General features: G+C 37.3%; 1 protein-coding gene across 10 annotated transcripts in view; it reads left to right on the forward strand.

The window, feature by feature from the left end:
- EYA4 (EYA transcriptional coactivator and phosphatase 4) overlaps positions 1–17,371 on the forward strand; it is a 318,816-nt gene that overhangs the window by 261,857 nt on the left and 39,588 nt on the right. For all 10 annotated transcript variants that reach the window (XM_041743330.1, XM_041743331.1, XM_041743334.1 and 7 more), the window contains 2 exons: positions 5,542–5,678; positions 7,139–7,222. In XM_041743330.1, the coding sequence (XP_041599264.1) occupies positions 5,542–5,678; positions 7,139–7,222 (221 nt within the window). The remainder of the gene's footprint in view (positions 1–5,541; positions 5,679–7,138; positions 7,223–17,371) is intronic.

Raw genomic sequence — 17,371 nt, forward strand, 5'->3', positions numbered from 1 at the left:
GAATGATAGGACCAGGACCAGCAGACGGTTTTTACTAGACGGTTTTACTAGACTAGAACTACCATGAGTGAAAAACATTTGGTTTTCAAATATGATATCTACTGGGTAACACTTTGAATTAAAGGTTGATTTAGCTCTAATTTCATTGTGATCACAAAAGAGTCTCTGCAGGAAGGACACTGATAAATACTTTCCATTAACTAAAGAATAATAAATATTCAGAATAGCTTTTTTGTTTACATTTAAAATACCAAATGCATGTAGATATTCTGAATGTTTGACTTTGGATGTGACACATCCATGTGTAACATTCTCACAGTCACTATCAGAATGCAATTTCTTCAGCTGCCCATTGATTGCTAGCACCAACCAATACAGTTTGACATGTATTTCAGATCTTATCAGACTTTCTGTTGAATTTAAAGAAGTAATTTTTACTTATAACTATATTATTCTATCAACCAAAATTATAACAATGCACATGTCTGGATTTTTAGGGAATTCTGTGACCCCAGACCTTTAGTCAAGGTAGTTTTGAGTTTGATTTTGCCTTTCAAGATCTGGCATGCATCCAAAAAATCAAAAGAGTTTATAACTATGGGATTTTTCTTTGTTATTGATGAAATTTGAGGTACTTAGTTCAAGGGATATGAAAAGTATTTCCCATTGACCAGCTCTGCATTTTGGACAAAATGCAGAGACCTAACAATTAAATCCACAGTTTTTCATAAATCATTTACTTATTCACAGCTCTCATTTTGAAAATAAAAACGTACTTTATATTCTATAGTAGACAGCTAGTGGTTCTGGCTTAGAGATAAACCTAAAGGAAATGAAGTTGTATCTAAATAACCAAAGCTTGGAAGGTGTAGTTATTCATTCTTGTACTGATTAAAGGAGAATTATTCAACCACTATAGTATTGGCCCAAGAAAAGCCTAGGGCAATTGGTAATGACTGATGTTATTTGGAAATTGCAATAGCATTCAGTTATTGGCTTTACCTTATTAGGCAGTTTGACAATGTATTTAAAGAAACAGTAGTATACTGATTAAGAACAGATGTTTGGGTTTGTTATCTTTATAAAGATCTCTTTTTGCCTTTGACCAAAGATAATCTCAGTTATATTAGATTTTTGATTCACATTCAGAAAGTTTGATGGGTGATTAGCACATTAAAATTAGAGATTTTTGTAGTTCCTCCTCTTTTAATGTTTTAAACATCTTTAAAATGAAATATAATTGGTAATTTGTAACAGTATCATCCTTTACACTGAGACCTTGGCAAACATTACAGTACATTAGCTAATTAAACTTTACAGGTGCTTCAGAAAAGTAAAGGATACAGTAAGATCACTTCACTCTTTGAAAAGAAGCCAGTTTCTTAGGCAGAACTCAGTAGATTTTCCATAGCTTCATGGCATTTCACACAAGGACAGGAAGGAAGACAAAGTGCTCATGCATTTCATTGAAGCTAACAAGAGGATTTAGACAGAAAGGACTGGCCACATTTAACTTCTCTGCCAATTTGCCTTTTCCCTACATGCAGGATTAATGTACCCTTGTGCAATTACCTGAGTGAAATTTGGCAGAGACACTGGAATTAACAGGTTTCTCTTAAAAAAAAAAAAAAAGTGTCACCAAATGTTTAATGACCAGTGGAGCTCAAGTTCCTGGTTTTTCCCTTTATTAGAAGAAAGGATAGCACCTTCAAAAGATATAGAGGTCAGAACAGTTTCACCTGGGTAGTTACTATAGGAGCCCAGATAACTCACACACACTCTTCAGGACCTACTCTTTTACTATGAAGATCTTTCAATGAATTCATTGGCCCTTACTCTCACAAAACTGCTTAAAGTCTATATACTCATTTGATGGGTAGAAACAGATATAATTTTGACCTCTTTGTAACCTGGAGGATGGAGGATATGTTGCTATTTGGGAAAGAAAGGGTTGCCTAGTGGTTAAAGCAGGAATTCTGGAATCATATCAGCATTCTGCATAGGAGCTATTTCATCTTGGTAAGTTAATTTAAAATCTTAAATGCCTCTGGTTCTCCCATTATTAAAAAAGAATAATGAAGGACCAAATGGACTGGGTTAAAGGGGCATTTAAGTCAGACATATATATGTAAAAAAATGTTTTACAGTAAGGAGCTCTGACAAATCAATAAGAAAAAGATAACCCAAATTTTTAATAGGCAAAAGATTTAAAGTTACCTCATAAGAAGAAGATACAAAATGGACAAAAAAATACAAAAAAAAAAAAAGGTTTTACATCATTATTCATCAAGAAGTTGCTGATTAAAACTATAATGAGACCAAAATAACCCCACAGTGGTTAATATAAAAGAGACTAGCAATACTAAGTATTGGCAAGGATGTGGAACAACTAAAAATGTTGCTAGTCAGTGAATTAACACAACCACACTTGAAAAAGGATGTCAGTGTCTACGCAAGATGAGCATACCTTTTCCTTCTGGCCCAGCAGTCCCACTGCTAAGAATATACCTTAGCAGAATAGGAGCTAATGTCCATTAGACATGTACAAGAATGTTTATAGCAGATTTATTTGTTGTAACTGCCTAAAACTAAAAATAACCTAATATTCACTCACAAAATGGATAAAGTATAATAAACATATATAATGAAGTTCTATCCACATGAAGGAAAAAGCAAACAACTGCTCCAGGTTACAAAATGGAAGAATCTCACAGCCATAATGAGTAGTGAATAGAGCCAAACACATATTTCAATACACTTTAAGAAAGAAGGCAGTGCATGACACATACTAAGGAAAAATGTGGAGCTACTCTTCATAGTTTTCTTAAAAGGATATGCCTCTATGCTCATCAAAACACTTCTGTCCGTATTTTGTCCAAATTCTTAAAACCCTTTTAAGAGGCTTCTGTAAGTTGGCAAGAATCAGTGATATCAAATCCTACTTTTATTGAAACCCGGACACTTCCTATGTCTAGCCTTTTCCTTTCTTCTTCCTTATGCTCTTTAGTAGCTGACTCTCCAGTTCATTTAATAGCTGAGTTGTTCCTGCCAAACTCCTTCTTTATAGATCCAGTCAACAATCAGCCACCCATAACTGATCACAACGGCTTTGGAATTTTGCAAGTTTTTGACCTTTCAGCTCTTGCATTTTTGCAAGAACAAAGCTGCCTCATGATAGTTAACAGCTGAAAATTGATCTCTCATGAGTAGAAAGACAGGTTTTTGTGGGAAGTCATCCAAAATATTTTATAAGCTTACTTAATAAATGGGGCTTAATTTGAATCAGCATTTTATCAGAACAAGAACATTTGACTTGCAGGGCATAGTAACCTTATGAAAATTCTGCTTAAAAAAATAACTAAAAATAGAAAAATTTTTATGTGATTTTTTTTTTAGGTTGGCATGTGTTTAAATACCTAAAGCCTCATTTAATGCCTGTGCAAATAAGCTGAAAGACAGTTTACTCCAAGATAGGGTGATATTCAGCTGAAACCTTTAGAACATTTTTATTACAGTCTACTCTCACATAGTCGGTAGCAGAAACCTATGATAGGGACTATGCTAACAATGTTTTCAAATAATATTTGAAGCACAAACATGCGGGTTTTTTGTTTTTGTTTTTTTTTTGCTGTCCTGATATGCCTAATGTTTCCCAAAGAAGATGTTATAATCATTAGAAATAATTACAGGTCAACTTTGTAAAAATGACTATTTATTTAGGACCTCTCAGAAGAAATACAACCTAGATGTTGTCCAGCTTATTCAGATTTGTTAATTTAGATTAATAACTGCGTGGCTGTCCTCATAATAATTTTCTATAATTGTGTGATAAAGCATAATAGTTATAACTTCTTTATATTTAAAAATTGTATAATTTAAATGTAATGTAGTTTGGCATCAGACTCGCCTAGAAATGTTTATGAATATGATTTAAATTAAATTAAACATACATCATTTTACCTCAGTAATTCAGAAAGCAGCTGCTATTACCCATACAGATTCAGAGAACTTGAGTGAAATGCTTCAAATCCTACAGTAAGTCTGACTCTTGTTACTTGTAAGGTTTTACAGCATCTCACTGTGGCTTCGGTTTATTTTAACCTGCTCCCACAGATTTGCCACTGCTCAGTACTTCTTCCTAATAAAATGTTCCATCACCAGCTTTAACACGTGAGACTTTCAGGTACCTATGGGCCATGCAGAAGTCAGTTAGATACAAAATCTGAAACTTCTGTAAGATGTGGCCTCGTTATAGGTATGGACTTATGTATGGGTCATCTCAGAGAAGGTGATTAACCAATGAGAGGGATAGATCACCCAGACGGTGTGGAATAAGTACAGTGACCAAAGACTGGAACTCTTAAATACCAGCATACAAAGAATGGGAAAAGGAAAATACGTGTCTCCTAGACAGAAAAGGACTGGTAGGAGAGCTTCTAGAGCTAGAAGACCACAAGGTATCAGCTGCCAAGTAATGGCTCTGAGGAGGTGGTGTTTAAGAGGATGAAACATGGTACGGGCATCTAGGAAGATAAAGCCTGTGTCTGTCTATTACATCAGGGACTCTGAGTAAGAATAGTATTATTAGAGTTGGTGAACTGATTATGACAAGTCAGATGTCAGGAAGTAGAGACAGATGTGCTGTCCATTGCTGCAACCGTTGTCCACAAGTGGCTATCGAGCACTTGTAGTATGGCCAGTACAGTTGGAAGTCTGCTGTAAGTGTGAAATGCATAGGAGTTCAAAGACTTAGAATGAAAAAGCGATTATGTAAAACATGTCATTAACAATTTTTTGTTAGTTACATGCTGAAATGATAACTCTGTGGTTATATTGGCTCAATTAATACATATGAATAAAATTAAATTCTACATGTTTCTTTATATTTTTTACTGTGGTTTCTAGAAATTTTTAAATTATATATGTGGTTTTATTTGTGGCTCACTTTATATTTCTTTTGGACAACACTGTTATATACTATTCTTCAAAGAGTATCACTTAAAAAGGGAAGATAGCAAGCAAATACCTTCTAGGTGGAAATGCAAGGTTAAGGGAAGGACTTTTAAGCTAGTCTTTAGCCCACAGAAAAGCAAGAAGTTGGAAGAAAGTTAAGAGGGTTCAACTAATGGAGCATGATTCCCTAAGTGGGTGAGGTTGGGAGTCTGCTTTGCAGGTGGAGAAATGGGATTGATCCAGAAGATATCTCCTTTTTTGAGCTCTGACATAAGGAGATGCGAACAGATCTAAATTTGGACAAATATGTAGGTGGAGGTAGAGACAGAAAAGGTGAAGACATAATGAGTATAAAACACATTCAGATTTAATAGATTACACAGACTGAAACTATGAGGAATTGTGTGACTGTGTGACCTGCAAAATTTTTTATTGAATTAGGTTTTTGTGTATTTGGGTTGATAAATCTTTTTTTGTCATGAGAAACTTTCTATTATATAATGATTTGTTAAGATAATTCATAACAAAGACTCACACTGATAAAAAAAAATGAAGTGCTATTCTTGATACAAATCATGTTATTTCTAGGAGAGTTTGATACTGTGCAGAGCCCTTCCACACCTATCAAAGATCTTGATGAAAGAACATGCAGGAGTTCTGGGTCAAAATCCCGAGGAAGAGGCCGAAAAAATAATCCCTCCCCGCCTCCTGACAGTGACCTGGAGGTATGCTAACTTACCCTTAAAGAGTGAAATATGTTGTCCTATTTTATTGAATGATATTTTCTACACCTCACAGTGCCATAAAGGTTTCAACCTTAAAAAAACAAGAAGGATATATCATGAAATGAGTGGATCTTATCACGTAGGCATTTCACAGTTCCAAAATTTGAGATTTCATCCATTGTAATGGCAAAATTAAAAACAGTAACAACTTAAAAATGATGATACTTTGCAAATCCTAGGCCTAGATAATGGCATCTTTTGATCCTAATTGGCACAAGTTAAAATATAAAAAATAAAGCCATTGTTTGTGGGATAATTTTCTGAGAGACACTCTATTTGGTAGTATTAAGGTAATGAAAGATGTTTATATGGGTCAATAAAATTTGGGGGGGTCAATAAAATTTAAAAAGGTAAAGTTAATCTGTATGGAAAGGAAAAGTTGTTTTCTGAAAAATAGGAAGAATTCCAATCTTCTGATACAGGTTAACATTTTTATATCTATAACATTTTCCATCCTATTTTCTGGTTGAGAGCTCTTTTGAGATATATCAATGCTAAGCAGGTTGATTTTTTATTATAAAATATCAGGAGAAACTATTCTTAACCATACTGTGTTACTTTTTACACAGCTGCATCCTTTAATTAAGAAAAATACCCAAATTTCCATCTGGTAAAGTCAAATAATAATCATTGTGCCTCTTCATAAAAGATCACTTCTTTTACCTGAAGGACAGTAGCACATTCCAGTGCGTCTAGGAACCAAGCAGATGATATAAATGAGTGAATGGTGCTAGGGAGCCAGCAGAATGTAGGGAGCAGGGAGTATTGGCCCAGTCGAAGGAGGCACACCCATCACTGCCATGTGGAATGTCAGTCAGCATTGCTTATATCTTCCAGTTTCCCTGGTGTGGTCAGAGAACCCTGACGTTTTTGTGAAATCTCCTAAAATCATGAAATGTTGATCAGTAATTTTAAATATTTCTAAATACTGTGCAAACTAAACAGCCCTCATTTCATAACTTAATCTAACCCAAATTTCTGTTTAGGGATCACTCACTGATTTTTTAAAAATATTTTTAAAAATTTAATCCTTTGCACAAATTGCAGAATCTCATAAATCCATAAGGCAATATTTTAAAATAGCATTTCAAGTACACGTATGTCCTAAGTTCAAATGTGTCTTTTGGGGTATTAACTGCAAGTAAATATTTAGATGAATCCATTCAAATGAGGACATCTGATCTTTAAGCTTTTTATGACTTTTTAAAATCACTTCTCCCCCTCTGATTTTATCACAGTAACATCTGGCAAACTTGGAAAAAAATTAATGGAGTAGTGTAATTTTTTATAAAATGGTATTGAGATTATATCCAACTGCAAAATCAGATGTTTTCAACCTGTAAAGAGATTTCTGTTTTCTTGGAACTTGATAATTCTTTGATACTTGTTTTCTTCTTCAGCGTGTATTTGTCTGGGACTTGGATGAAACCATCATTGTTTTTCACTCATTGCTCACAGGGTCTTATGCCCAGAAATATGGCAAGGTAAGAAATCAAGAAATTTTACCTGAAGACACTTTCTTGGAATTTTATTATGTTCAAGAATCCAGATCAGGGTCATGATCTTAAGGTCCTGAGACTGAGCCCAGTGTCAGGCTCCATGCTCAGGGGGGAGTCTGCTTCAGATTTTCTCTCCCTCTGCCCCTCCCCCTTCTCACACTCATGTTCTCTCTCTCTCTCTCTCTCTCTCTCTAAAATAAATAAATAAATAAATAAATAAACAAACAAACAAATAAATCTTTTTTAAAAATCCAGAGCAATTTAGATAGATTAAAGTGTTTTTATTGCAGGCTGTCAAATCTCTTAATTAATTTCCAGTGGCTCATTGTTCTTTAATGAGAACTGGCAAAATTTATGAAAGTAATACGAAATTGGATTTTTTTTTTCTCTTTCATAATGCCTTTGAATTTCTGCATCAAAAGCAAGCTTATTCCTCTGACCTAATCAGTTATAAAAATTATTGTGTAATTTAAAATGGACTTTCAACATTATAAAATCATCTATTATCCTCTAATAAGGAAACTTTAAGAAGTTGTTTGAATTAATATATCACACCAAATGTTGCTATAGAATGCCAGTTGAAATAAGGAAGTAATCTTTTGTCTGAAAGTTCCTTTGGATTTATGAATAAAAACTTTTTTTAAAGAATTTTGAATAGCATATAAAAAGCAACTGGAAATAACATCCCCTCACACACCCAAATTCAAAGACAGATGGTCTCATGACTCCTCTCCCTTTCTTCTTGCTATCCTTTTCAGAGTCAGCTAGCTTCTTAGGCCTGTATAGGTGTACGCTGTGTGAGTGCTAATGTAAAGATCGGCAACTCCAGAATACTCACAGGGAAATAGTAGTTTAGGCCATTGCTGTTTGAGTCTTGTCACTACATAGGCTTCAAAATCTGACCAGAGTCAGCTCAGAACATGTTGCCCTGCCTTCAGTTACCATACTCAAAGGTATAGCTAATGTTGGTGCCTTTACTATTACACTTATAGAAGTACCTTCCCTGTGCCTTTATACTATTACATCATTCATTAGGATCTCATGTGAGCCCAGCATGCAACTTTCAGCAATTTCATTAAGTTTTGTCTTTTAGTCCAATAATGATGAATTGCACTCAGGTATTTCCTACTTGAACTACTCCAGTGTTGCACTCTTGGTGAATCTGCGCCGTATTTGATTTTTGGTGTAAACAATACATGTCACTAAACAAATATGAAAGGTAACAGTTTTGCTTAATGGCCATTTAGGAAAAGGATCTTAGCCCCTTTTTTCACAAACATTGTCATTTAAAACAGTGGTCTCCAAAGCAGGACGTACAAATATGTGCCGGATATATATAAGAAGCTCCACCACAGAGATAAGGAAAAAAAATAATGTGTGTATATACACATGCACACACATTTTTGTCTTTCAGTTTGTATTGTTATATGCTTCCTAATGCACATACATTACAAATAAAGGCCTATTCTTATAATTGAACCAATATGTATATAACATATACATAAATTAACTTGTATATCAATTTGGGGTGCACATTCAAAATTCTTTTTTTTAGGGCACATTCAAAATTCTACTACTGGTTGAGTATACAGTCTAAAAAGTTTCCAGATAGTAATCTAAAGCATTTTTTCTAGAATAGTTTTGACTTATGAGGAATACACAGTAAATCCTGCTGAACTGATTGCAATATTTTTATATGGCTAACTTTCATATTACATCAGTGTTTAAAATTATCTAACTTGAACGTATGAACTGAATCCAAATAAAGTCTCTTCAAAATAGTCACGATCAGAGGCTATATCTAAACATCCATCCATATTGCTTCCATTGTATCAGATCAGTGGTGAAACTCCTTTTTTGAAATTACCTTTAGATTTTTGGAGTATTTCCTCACTTAAATCTTCAACCTTTTGTGATTGTTAGAAATAGTAAGATCATTTGAACCCAAGGTGATAAATAAGGAGCATGGTCAAAATGTCATTTTATATTTATATATACATATATATGTATATGTATATTTATATATATATGTATATATGTATTTTTTCTTTTTTGCCAAAAATACCATAAAGTTTCACCCATCCCAGGACTGAGCATGGACTTGTCTTTGAGATAAGAAGGGGTGCCAGTAAAGAGGTAGGGAAAGGTGATGGTGAACCATGAAAAAAAGCCTGAATAACAAGCTGTCTTTCTTGAGTGACTCAAACTGGTTCCAAGAGCAATTTTAATAGGAGAATTTTTATGCTTCCCTCAGCAATGGTGCATCATTGAAGTAAACCTGTCACTTCCCCAGACAGCTACCTGGACGTGCAGCATTCATCTCACCTACAATTTCCATTATTTTAAAGCACTGTCAGAAACCTTTGTTGGAATTCAAAGGAGGCATTTTCAATACCTACAGTAGTAGAGCTTATCAAAAGAGTGGGGCAAAGTGAAGTGAAAGAGGGGAACTAATGTTATTATTGCCCAGAGTATGCCAGGCATTAGGCCTTGCAGCAGTTGTAAGAGACAGGTTTTTCTCCCCATCTCTTAATGAGGAAAAATACTCAGGGAATAAAATATGTACAGACTCATACAGCTTGTCAGTGGCAGAGAGGAGTCGTGGGGCCCTGGATCATTTGACCCCAAAGCCCATCTCTTTTCTGCTACAGCACATCACACCACACAGCATAGACAGTCAATTTGCCACGAACACATTATGTGACATATCCTAAGAAGAGTAAGGACAGTTAGTGACGTACTGTGTAGCCAGTTAGGGGAGTTCACCTTAAGTTGAAATAATTCAAATTGTCTTCTCTCAGGTAATTGGGATACTTTTCCACCGAGAGGTAAAACTTAAGAAACGTTTACTAAAATGTCTTGTGGTAGAAAGATATTCACGCCTTCTGGCAGTATGGCATGGGGAAAGAATCAGGGACACTACTGAAAGCTTGGGGAAGATAAACTTGCATCTATAGAACACCTACTACGTGGTAGATGGAACCTGTGTTCAGCATCACACCCGCAGTAGGGATGATGATTAAGACAAGAAACTTTGAGTTAGATAACCTTGCTTTGGAAAACCCAGGGCTGATGCTTGCAGCTCTCTGACCTCAGGCAAAGTACTTAACCCCTCAGCTTCAATTTCTGTAAAATGGGAATAGTACTACCTATAGTGAATAAGAACTAAAGACATAACATGTTTAAAGGGCTTAGCAGAACAGTTGGCATGAATTAACATTCAAAAAAGTGACCTGTTATTGGTCACTTTGACACATGTTCTCCCATGTAATTCGCTTAGTTACTCTGCTGTACTTCTTGTGATCCAAGTTTGATGGATGCAGAAACCCAGGATTATGAGGGGCTAAGAAACGTGACCAGGGTCACAAAATGCTAAATGCTTCTACATTTGGTCAATCTCATAACAAGTCCTTATAATTTATATGGGTTCTAACAGGAAGGGAACCTGTTGTAATTCACCATGTTGAATAATGTTTTACTCAGGGCAATTTAAAGAAATTAAAGTAAAAATTTGTTTAGGCTCTATTTAATCAAAATGAAAACACCCTTCTTGAAGTCCATGGAAGATAACTTAGATGACCTTATTTATTGAATAATTATTTAAATTTTTCTTTTTGTTTTTTATTTACAGTTTTCTAAAAGTCACTTGATCGTTGACATTTTTCTTAATGTCCAAAAGGAAGTTGGTATTGTCTTTTCGCCAGTAAGACATTAATAACTTGGCATATTGGGAAATAGCCAAATAAGGGATGTTGTGTCAGGCCCATCTTTTGAAGCTGGTGACCACACACAGCTCAGAGGTCATTCAGAGGGGACTTAGAGGACATTGGGCAGCTGAGACGGCATTGGGCATTGACCACTTAACCACAAACCACAAGTAAAAATGGTGCAACTCAAGTCTGTAGACAGACTGTATTCATCTAGCAAATATTTGCTTAACATAAGACAGACCTGCTTCCTGCTCTAATGCTTACAAACAAACAAACAAACAAATCAATGCTGATAGCCATAACCCCTGTGAAGACAATGAAATTGCATCATGTAGAGTGTGACTGGCGTCTGACCATGGAGGTAACATTGATCCTGACCCCTGAGCCAAAAAAAGGAACTAGCCATGCAGATGTGGGAGGAAGGAGAGTGTGTGGATGAATGTTCCAGGCAGAGGGTACAGGAGGGCCCTGGAATAGGAACAGTCTTCCAGTGTACCAGGAATATAAAGAAGTAGTATGGCTGGGAGGTTGTAAACAAAGGAAGGAAGAACTCAGAGTAAGAACAGAGTGGTGAGCAGGGGTTTTTTCTAGGTGCAGTGTGTTTAAGGGTTTTTGGCCAAGTAGGGACATGATGGTTTATGATTGGCTGCTCTGCAGTAAGTAAGAAGTGGTACGGGTTTAGGCTGGAGCAGTGTTTCTCGAACTTCCATGTGAGTCACCATAACCCACAGGACTTGTTAAACACAGATGGCTGTGTCCCACCCCCAAGAGTTTCAGATTCGGTAGGTCTGGGTGGGAGCTGAGATTTTGCATTTGGAATAACCCTCCAAGAGAGCTGATGAACCATGCTTTAAGAACCATTCGGATAGAATGTTTCCCCAACTTTTTTTCTTGAAAAAGTGAGGCTTAGGACATGTTAATTGATAGTCTTTATGGAAAGACCCATGACCAAAAAGATGTAGGGAATACTTGGATTTTATGGCATTCAGTGCGCATTATGATGGTAGAGGTCTTGAGGTGTTTTACAGTTGAGAATCCTTTGTAACTGTGTTTAATTCCTCAGTTCACTAGTGTCTTCAGTAATGACCTTGAGGACTGACTGAAATGAGGTCATTCTAGTGACTGGTTGATAATTCAGAAGGATTTTGCTTTGCTAATAACAAAAGGGACCAGGGCCATTATGACTGGAGAGAAAAGAACGACACCCTTATGCTACTTAAACGTTGTGTCACCTTGAAATTTTTTTTTTTTAAGATTTATTTATTTATTCATGAGAGACACAGAGACAGAGAGAGAGAGAGAGGTGAAGACACAGGCAGAGGGAGAAGCAGGCTCCATGCAGGGAGCCTGACGTGGGACTCGATCCCGGGTCTCCAGGCTCATGCCCTGGGCAGGAGACAGCACTAAACTGCTGAGCCACCCGGGCTGCCCTTGAAATTGTTAATGTCTTCAGTCCTTTTCATTTGTTAAGTGAATCTTGTTTTCACAATGTGCATTTTTAGAGCATAACCTTTTTTTTTTTTTTAATATAAAGTGGTTTTGCAGTTCTAGCGGGAGAATCCTTTGGGCACAATTACTACATCACACCAAGTGTCTTTATGTAAAACATATGAGGGCAGACCTGCTCTAGGTGAAGTAGAGATGTTTAGGGACTGGAGACTTCCTTCACATAGCCAATCTCTTCCCATTTGTTGTCAGTCAACCAGAAGGGTTTCCTGAGTCCAGGACACTGCTTAGAACAGTCTTTTAGGCAGTTATCCAGGTGAAGCAGCACCAAGCTAGAAGTTAGAAAAGAAGTCCTGTGCCTGGATATGCCTCAAGCAAATCATTTAACCCTTGAGCCTTTTTCATCTGAAAATGGTTATAATCTGTTTCCTTCCTGGGATTACTGGATGGATTAAATGAGGTAATGTAAATGCATAAAAGTAGCACTCAGCTCTGAAAATTGTCATCCACATCCCAAGCCAGAGAAACTTATAAAAATACACATTATTTCTCCCAAATGACAAATGACTAATGGTAGTTATTTCTGGACACACAGAAGGTCAGTGTATGAAGTGGTATCATAGTGGCCTGATATATAGTGAGCTGGGAGCTGCAAATGTAAGTGCCAGAGATGTAAAATCAGTGTCCTGACATAACCACATCTACTTACCTATCTATTTATCTTTCTTTTACCGAGAAAAAATAAGTACCATTTTGAATTCTTGCTATGTACCTGACATTTTACCCAGTGTCCTGTTAGATGCATTATCTCCATAACTTTTATCCCCACCTTGTTTGGTTGGTACTGTGTCACAGCTCATAAGTGGCATGGCCAGTCAGAACCCACATCTCTTTGACATGTTCTTAATCTCTACATTCTTTTGGTTTCGTGTTTTTTCCCCACCACCTATAAAAATAAAATGCATGGAACATAACAATTTAGGAATGCCATTTCACTCATAAATAGCCCTATGTAACTAACTTTTGCATTTTAATTTAAAAAAGAAACTTCTGGAAAATTTTAGTTCCACCTATAAATAATAATATTGCAAGTTTCCCAAGGATCTTCCTAAAAACTGATCAATCTTTGTTCTGTTGTCAACACATGCTCTTTTCCCAAGCAGAACAGTTCCTGGATATTTACAATAATGGCAAGCGAGCTATGTGGGTGCTTGAGCCCTGCTGCTTATGAAACTTAGGATGGGCTTTATAGCAGAGCACTTGTGGACACATAGCATTTTCAGCCTTGTAAACCTCCAGAACAGGAGTTTATAAATTTGGCAGGACATAGATGAGGAACCATCTCATCCATCATCTCTTAGAATTTGTGAATATTATTCCTATTCCCTGATTATTTGTAGATACTATTTTACTTGATATGTTGTACTAATTCCTCTTCTTTGAAAGAGAAATAAAAGGAGCTAAATAAATTGTGTTCAGGGATTTGATTCATTTTGGAGCACTAACATGTCATTTACTGTGAAGCCATGATTCTCTAATGTTATTCCATAGTATGGACTATGGAAATAGCCCAAGTCGAGGGAAAGACTGAAGGAAAAGTGAACAGTTGGTTAGTTGCTTGTATTGTGAAATTAAAATTCAAACTCTCCCAACTATTTGCTCACTGTAGACAACATTTTATATAAGAGCAGCACTAGAGAAATAATATATCTACCAGGTAAAACCAATTGGTTATTTTTTTTTTTTTTAAATCTCCTTCAGAAATCCCCTCTATAATTTCTTTTTCCGTTCCGTCAGTCTTTTTTTTTTATTATTATTATTTATTTTTGATAGTCATACAGAGAGAGAGAGAGAGGCAGAGACACAGGCAGAGGGAGAAGCAGGCTCCATGCACCGGGAGCCCGACGTGGGACTCGATCCCGGGTCTCCAGGATCGCGCCCTGGGCCAAAGGCAGGCGCCAAACCGCTGCGCCACCCAGGGATCCCCACCAATTGGTTATTTTTATATTAAAAGTGTACACACACTTACATAGAAAGATTTCTGCAATGACACCACTTATATTTTAAATTATGGGATAGTTATACAGATAAGTACTGACTTGTGTGCATGCCAACTAAAGAAGAGCAACATGATTTAAAAGGAAGTAATTCAAATTAATTAGGTGTTGGCATCATGGATTGGAGGCCACCCTAATGGCAACATTAATACCAGTGCAGGTTATCTCTCCTCTGGGCATAATGGTTAGAGCATTCTAGCTTTGAAGGGCTAATGGACCATTTGCTTCAACGTGGATGGAACTGGAGGGTATCATACTGAGTAAGTTAAGTCGATTGGAGAAGGACAATCATCATATAATTTCACTCATATGGGGAATATAAGAAATAATGAAAGGGATTATAGGGAAAGGAGGGGAACTGAGTGGGAAAAATTAGAGAGGGTGACAAACCATGAGAGACTTCTAACTCTGGGAAATGAACAAGGGTTAGTGGAAGGGGAGGTGGGTGGGAGGACGGGTCACTGGGTGACAGGCACTGAGGAAGGCACTTGACGGGATGAGCATTGGGTATTATACTATATGTTGGCAAATCGAACTCCAATAAAAAAATATATATGTATGAAGGGAGAATGGACCTGAGTTCAAATTCTAGCTGTATCTTATACTGCACATATGACCTTGGTAGCTTATTTAAACTTTGTGAGCTTCAGTTGCCTTCTATATAAAAAAAGGAAGAATAAATTAATAATATGATTAGGAGGCTTAACTGAGTTAGTGCATTAAAATTCAGCACAATGCCTACCACAGAATAAACATTCAGTAAGTGTAACCTACTACTAAGTGTAACCTACTATCTGGTTTCAGGGAAATCCCAATCTTGGGAAACTTAATTTGGGGAAAACTGGATGTTTCCTAAAGAAATTTACATATGTTTATATCTGTTGTTTTATCTCATAGTTTGAGATACTCAGCTCATTGTTGTAGGGAAGTGGAGGGCGACAAGAGTGTGGTACATACAAAGTGAGTGAATGCCGAATTTGCAAGCCTCAGAAATGCTGTAGTGTAGAGAGGTGCTAATCTGTTGATTTTGTCTTATTTGTACACTGCAATCACTAGAGAGCTTTGACATTACTGATGCTTAGATCCCACATCAGAGAATCAGGTATCATTGGTGTAGGGTAAGCAGTGGAATTTTTAAACACTCTCCAGGTGTTTCTTATGTGTGGTCAAGTTTGATAACCTTCTATGTTAGACGTCATCACTTCATCCCTGGATGTCACTGTAGCCCCACTGTTGCATAACGCCTCACTATTTGGGCACCTGGGTGGCTCAGTTGGTTAAGTGTCTGACTTATGATTTCATCTCAGGTCATGATCTCAGGACCCTGGGATTGAGTCCCACATTGGGCTCCCTGCTCAACAGAGAGTCTGCTTCTCCCTCTACACCTCCCCCCTGCTAGTGCACGTGCGCGCTCTCTCCCTCTCTCTTTCTCATGCTCTTTCTCTCAATTAAATAAATTCTTTAAAAAAAAATAAGGCTTCATTATCCTTATCCTTCTCTTTCTGCACCAGACTCACATTGCAGAAAACCTGGCCCAACTTTCCACCTGCATTTCAACAGCTGATTGTGTCCACAGATCTCCAGTGGGTCCAGCACTTTTGGGTTAATTCACATTTCCAGCTGACTGTTTCAAACCTTCTCCCCTCACTCAGAACTTCACAGCTCCCTCTCAATTCTGCACAAAACTCATCCTCACTGAAGAAAACAAACAGAAAGACAAAAAAATTGCTTCATCTTCATACCGTAACCATATGCTCCGCCTTCTCTTTGCACCTCCACTCAGGTTTTGAACCAAGGCCTTGTACTGACCCAATAAATTGACTCTGCCAATGATCTTTTTCATGCCTGAGTCTCCAATTCCCTGCTCTTCTGGATTATTCTCTATGCCATATTTCATGTTGTAATGGTCCCATCAGAAAAGCCCGAAAGAGCCCATTTTCCAGTTGCAGCCCTCATTTTCTGCCTGTCCCTTAAAATTTGAAGAATGACTCACTTGCCACATTCCCGGTTTATTTTGCTGGGGCCTCTTCCCTGTGTCTGAACCAGTTGAGGACTCCGTCTTTCTCAAAATACTTGCTTCCACTTCACTTCCCTGACCGGGGTCACGGTGCCTCACCCCGCTCCACGCACACGGACTCCTTCTTGCCTCTACATCTGCTCTCTGTCCCCTCTTCTCTGCATAGCTAGTTCCCTTACCCTTTTCACGTTTTTACCCTCGACTGTCACCTCCTGAGAAAGGCCTTCCCTGACCTTTGATTCAGGGAGCCATCACCACCCATCCCCATAGCTTCCTGTATCTGCCAGCTCTGATTCTTTTCACCACCTGACAAGCTATATATTTACGTAGATTTTTGTCCATTTAGTTATCAGGTAACTGATCCAGTAATACTATTAACTCCATAGGGCAGGAACTTTGCTGCTTCGATTCTCTACTCTCTGCCCAGAATTTGAATACATCTGACACATGGTAGCCACTCTGTGAGCAGGTGCTAACTCAATGGATGTTTCTGAGACCGTCCTCCAGTTCCCCCTGAGAATCTTCAAGCCCACTGCCTGAAATTGCCCTTCTGATTCATGACAGAGTTTCACTTGATCCCTGTCATTGAGGAGAAGTGTTCATATACTCTGACACACCCTCTAGCTAGTCCTACCCTAGTTCATAGCACTGCTTGTCTTCTTCCTTCTGTAACGAACTTGTACATCTCCTGCCTCTTTACCCACAAGTCTACAAACGTGCTTCTGGTCCCAAAGGAGTAACTGTTCCAAGAGCTTTAGTTATTTTTGAAAAAACAAAACAAAAACAAAACTCCTAATTTCTTTAAAAATATATAATTGCTGCCTCTCCTGAGGTATTTTTACATTGTGTCTCTAGAGGAGGAATTCCAGCTGATGGCCCAGTGTGGGGCAGAGGCCCAAAGACA

Source organism: Vulpes lagopus, chromosome 2, assembly GCF_018345385.1.
Source record: "Vulpes lagopus strain Blue_001 chromosome 2, ASM1834538v1, whole genome shotgun sequence".
Taxonomy (NCBI): Eukaryota; Metazoa; Chordata; class Mammalia; order Carnivora; family Canidae; genus Vulpes; species Vulpes lagopus.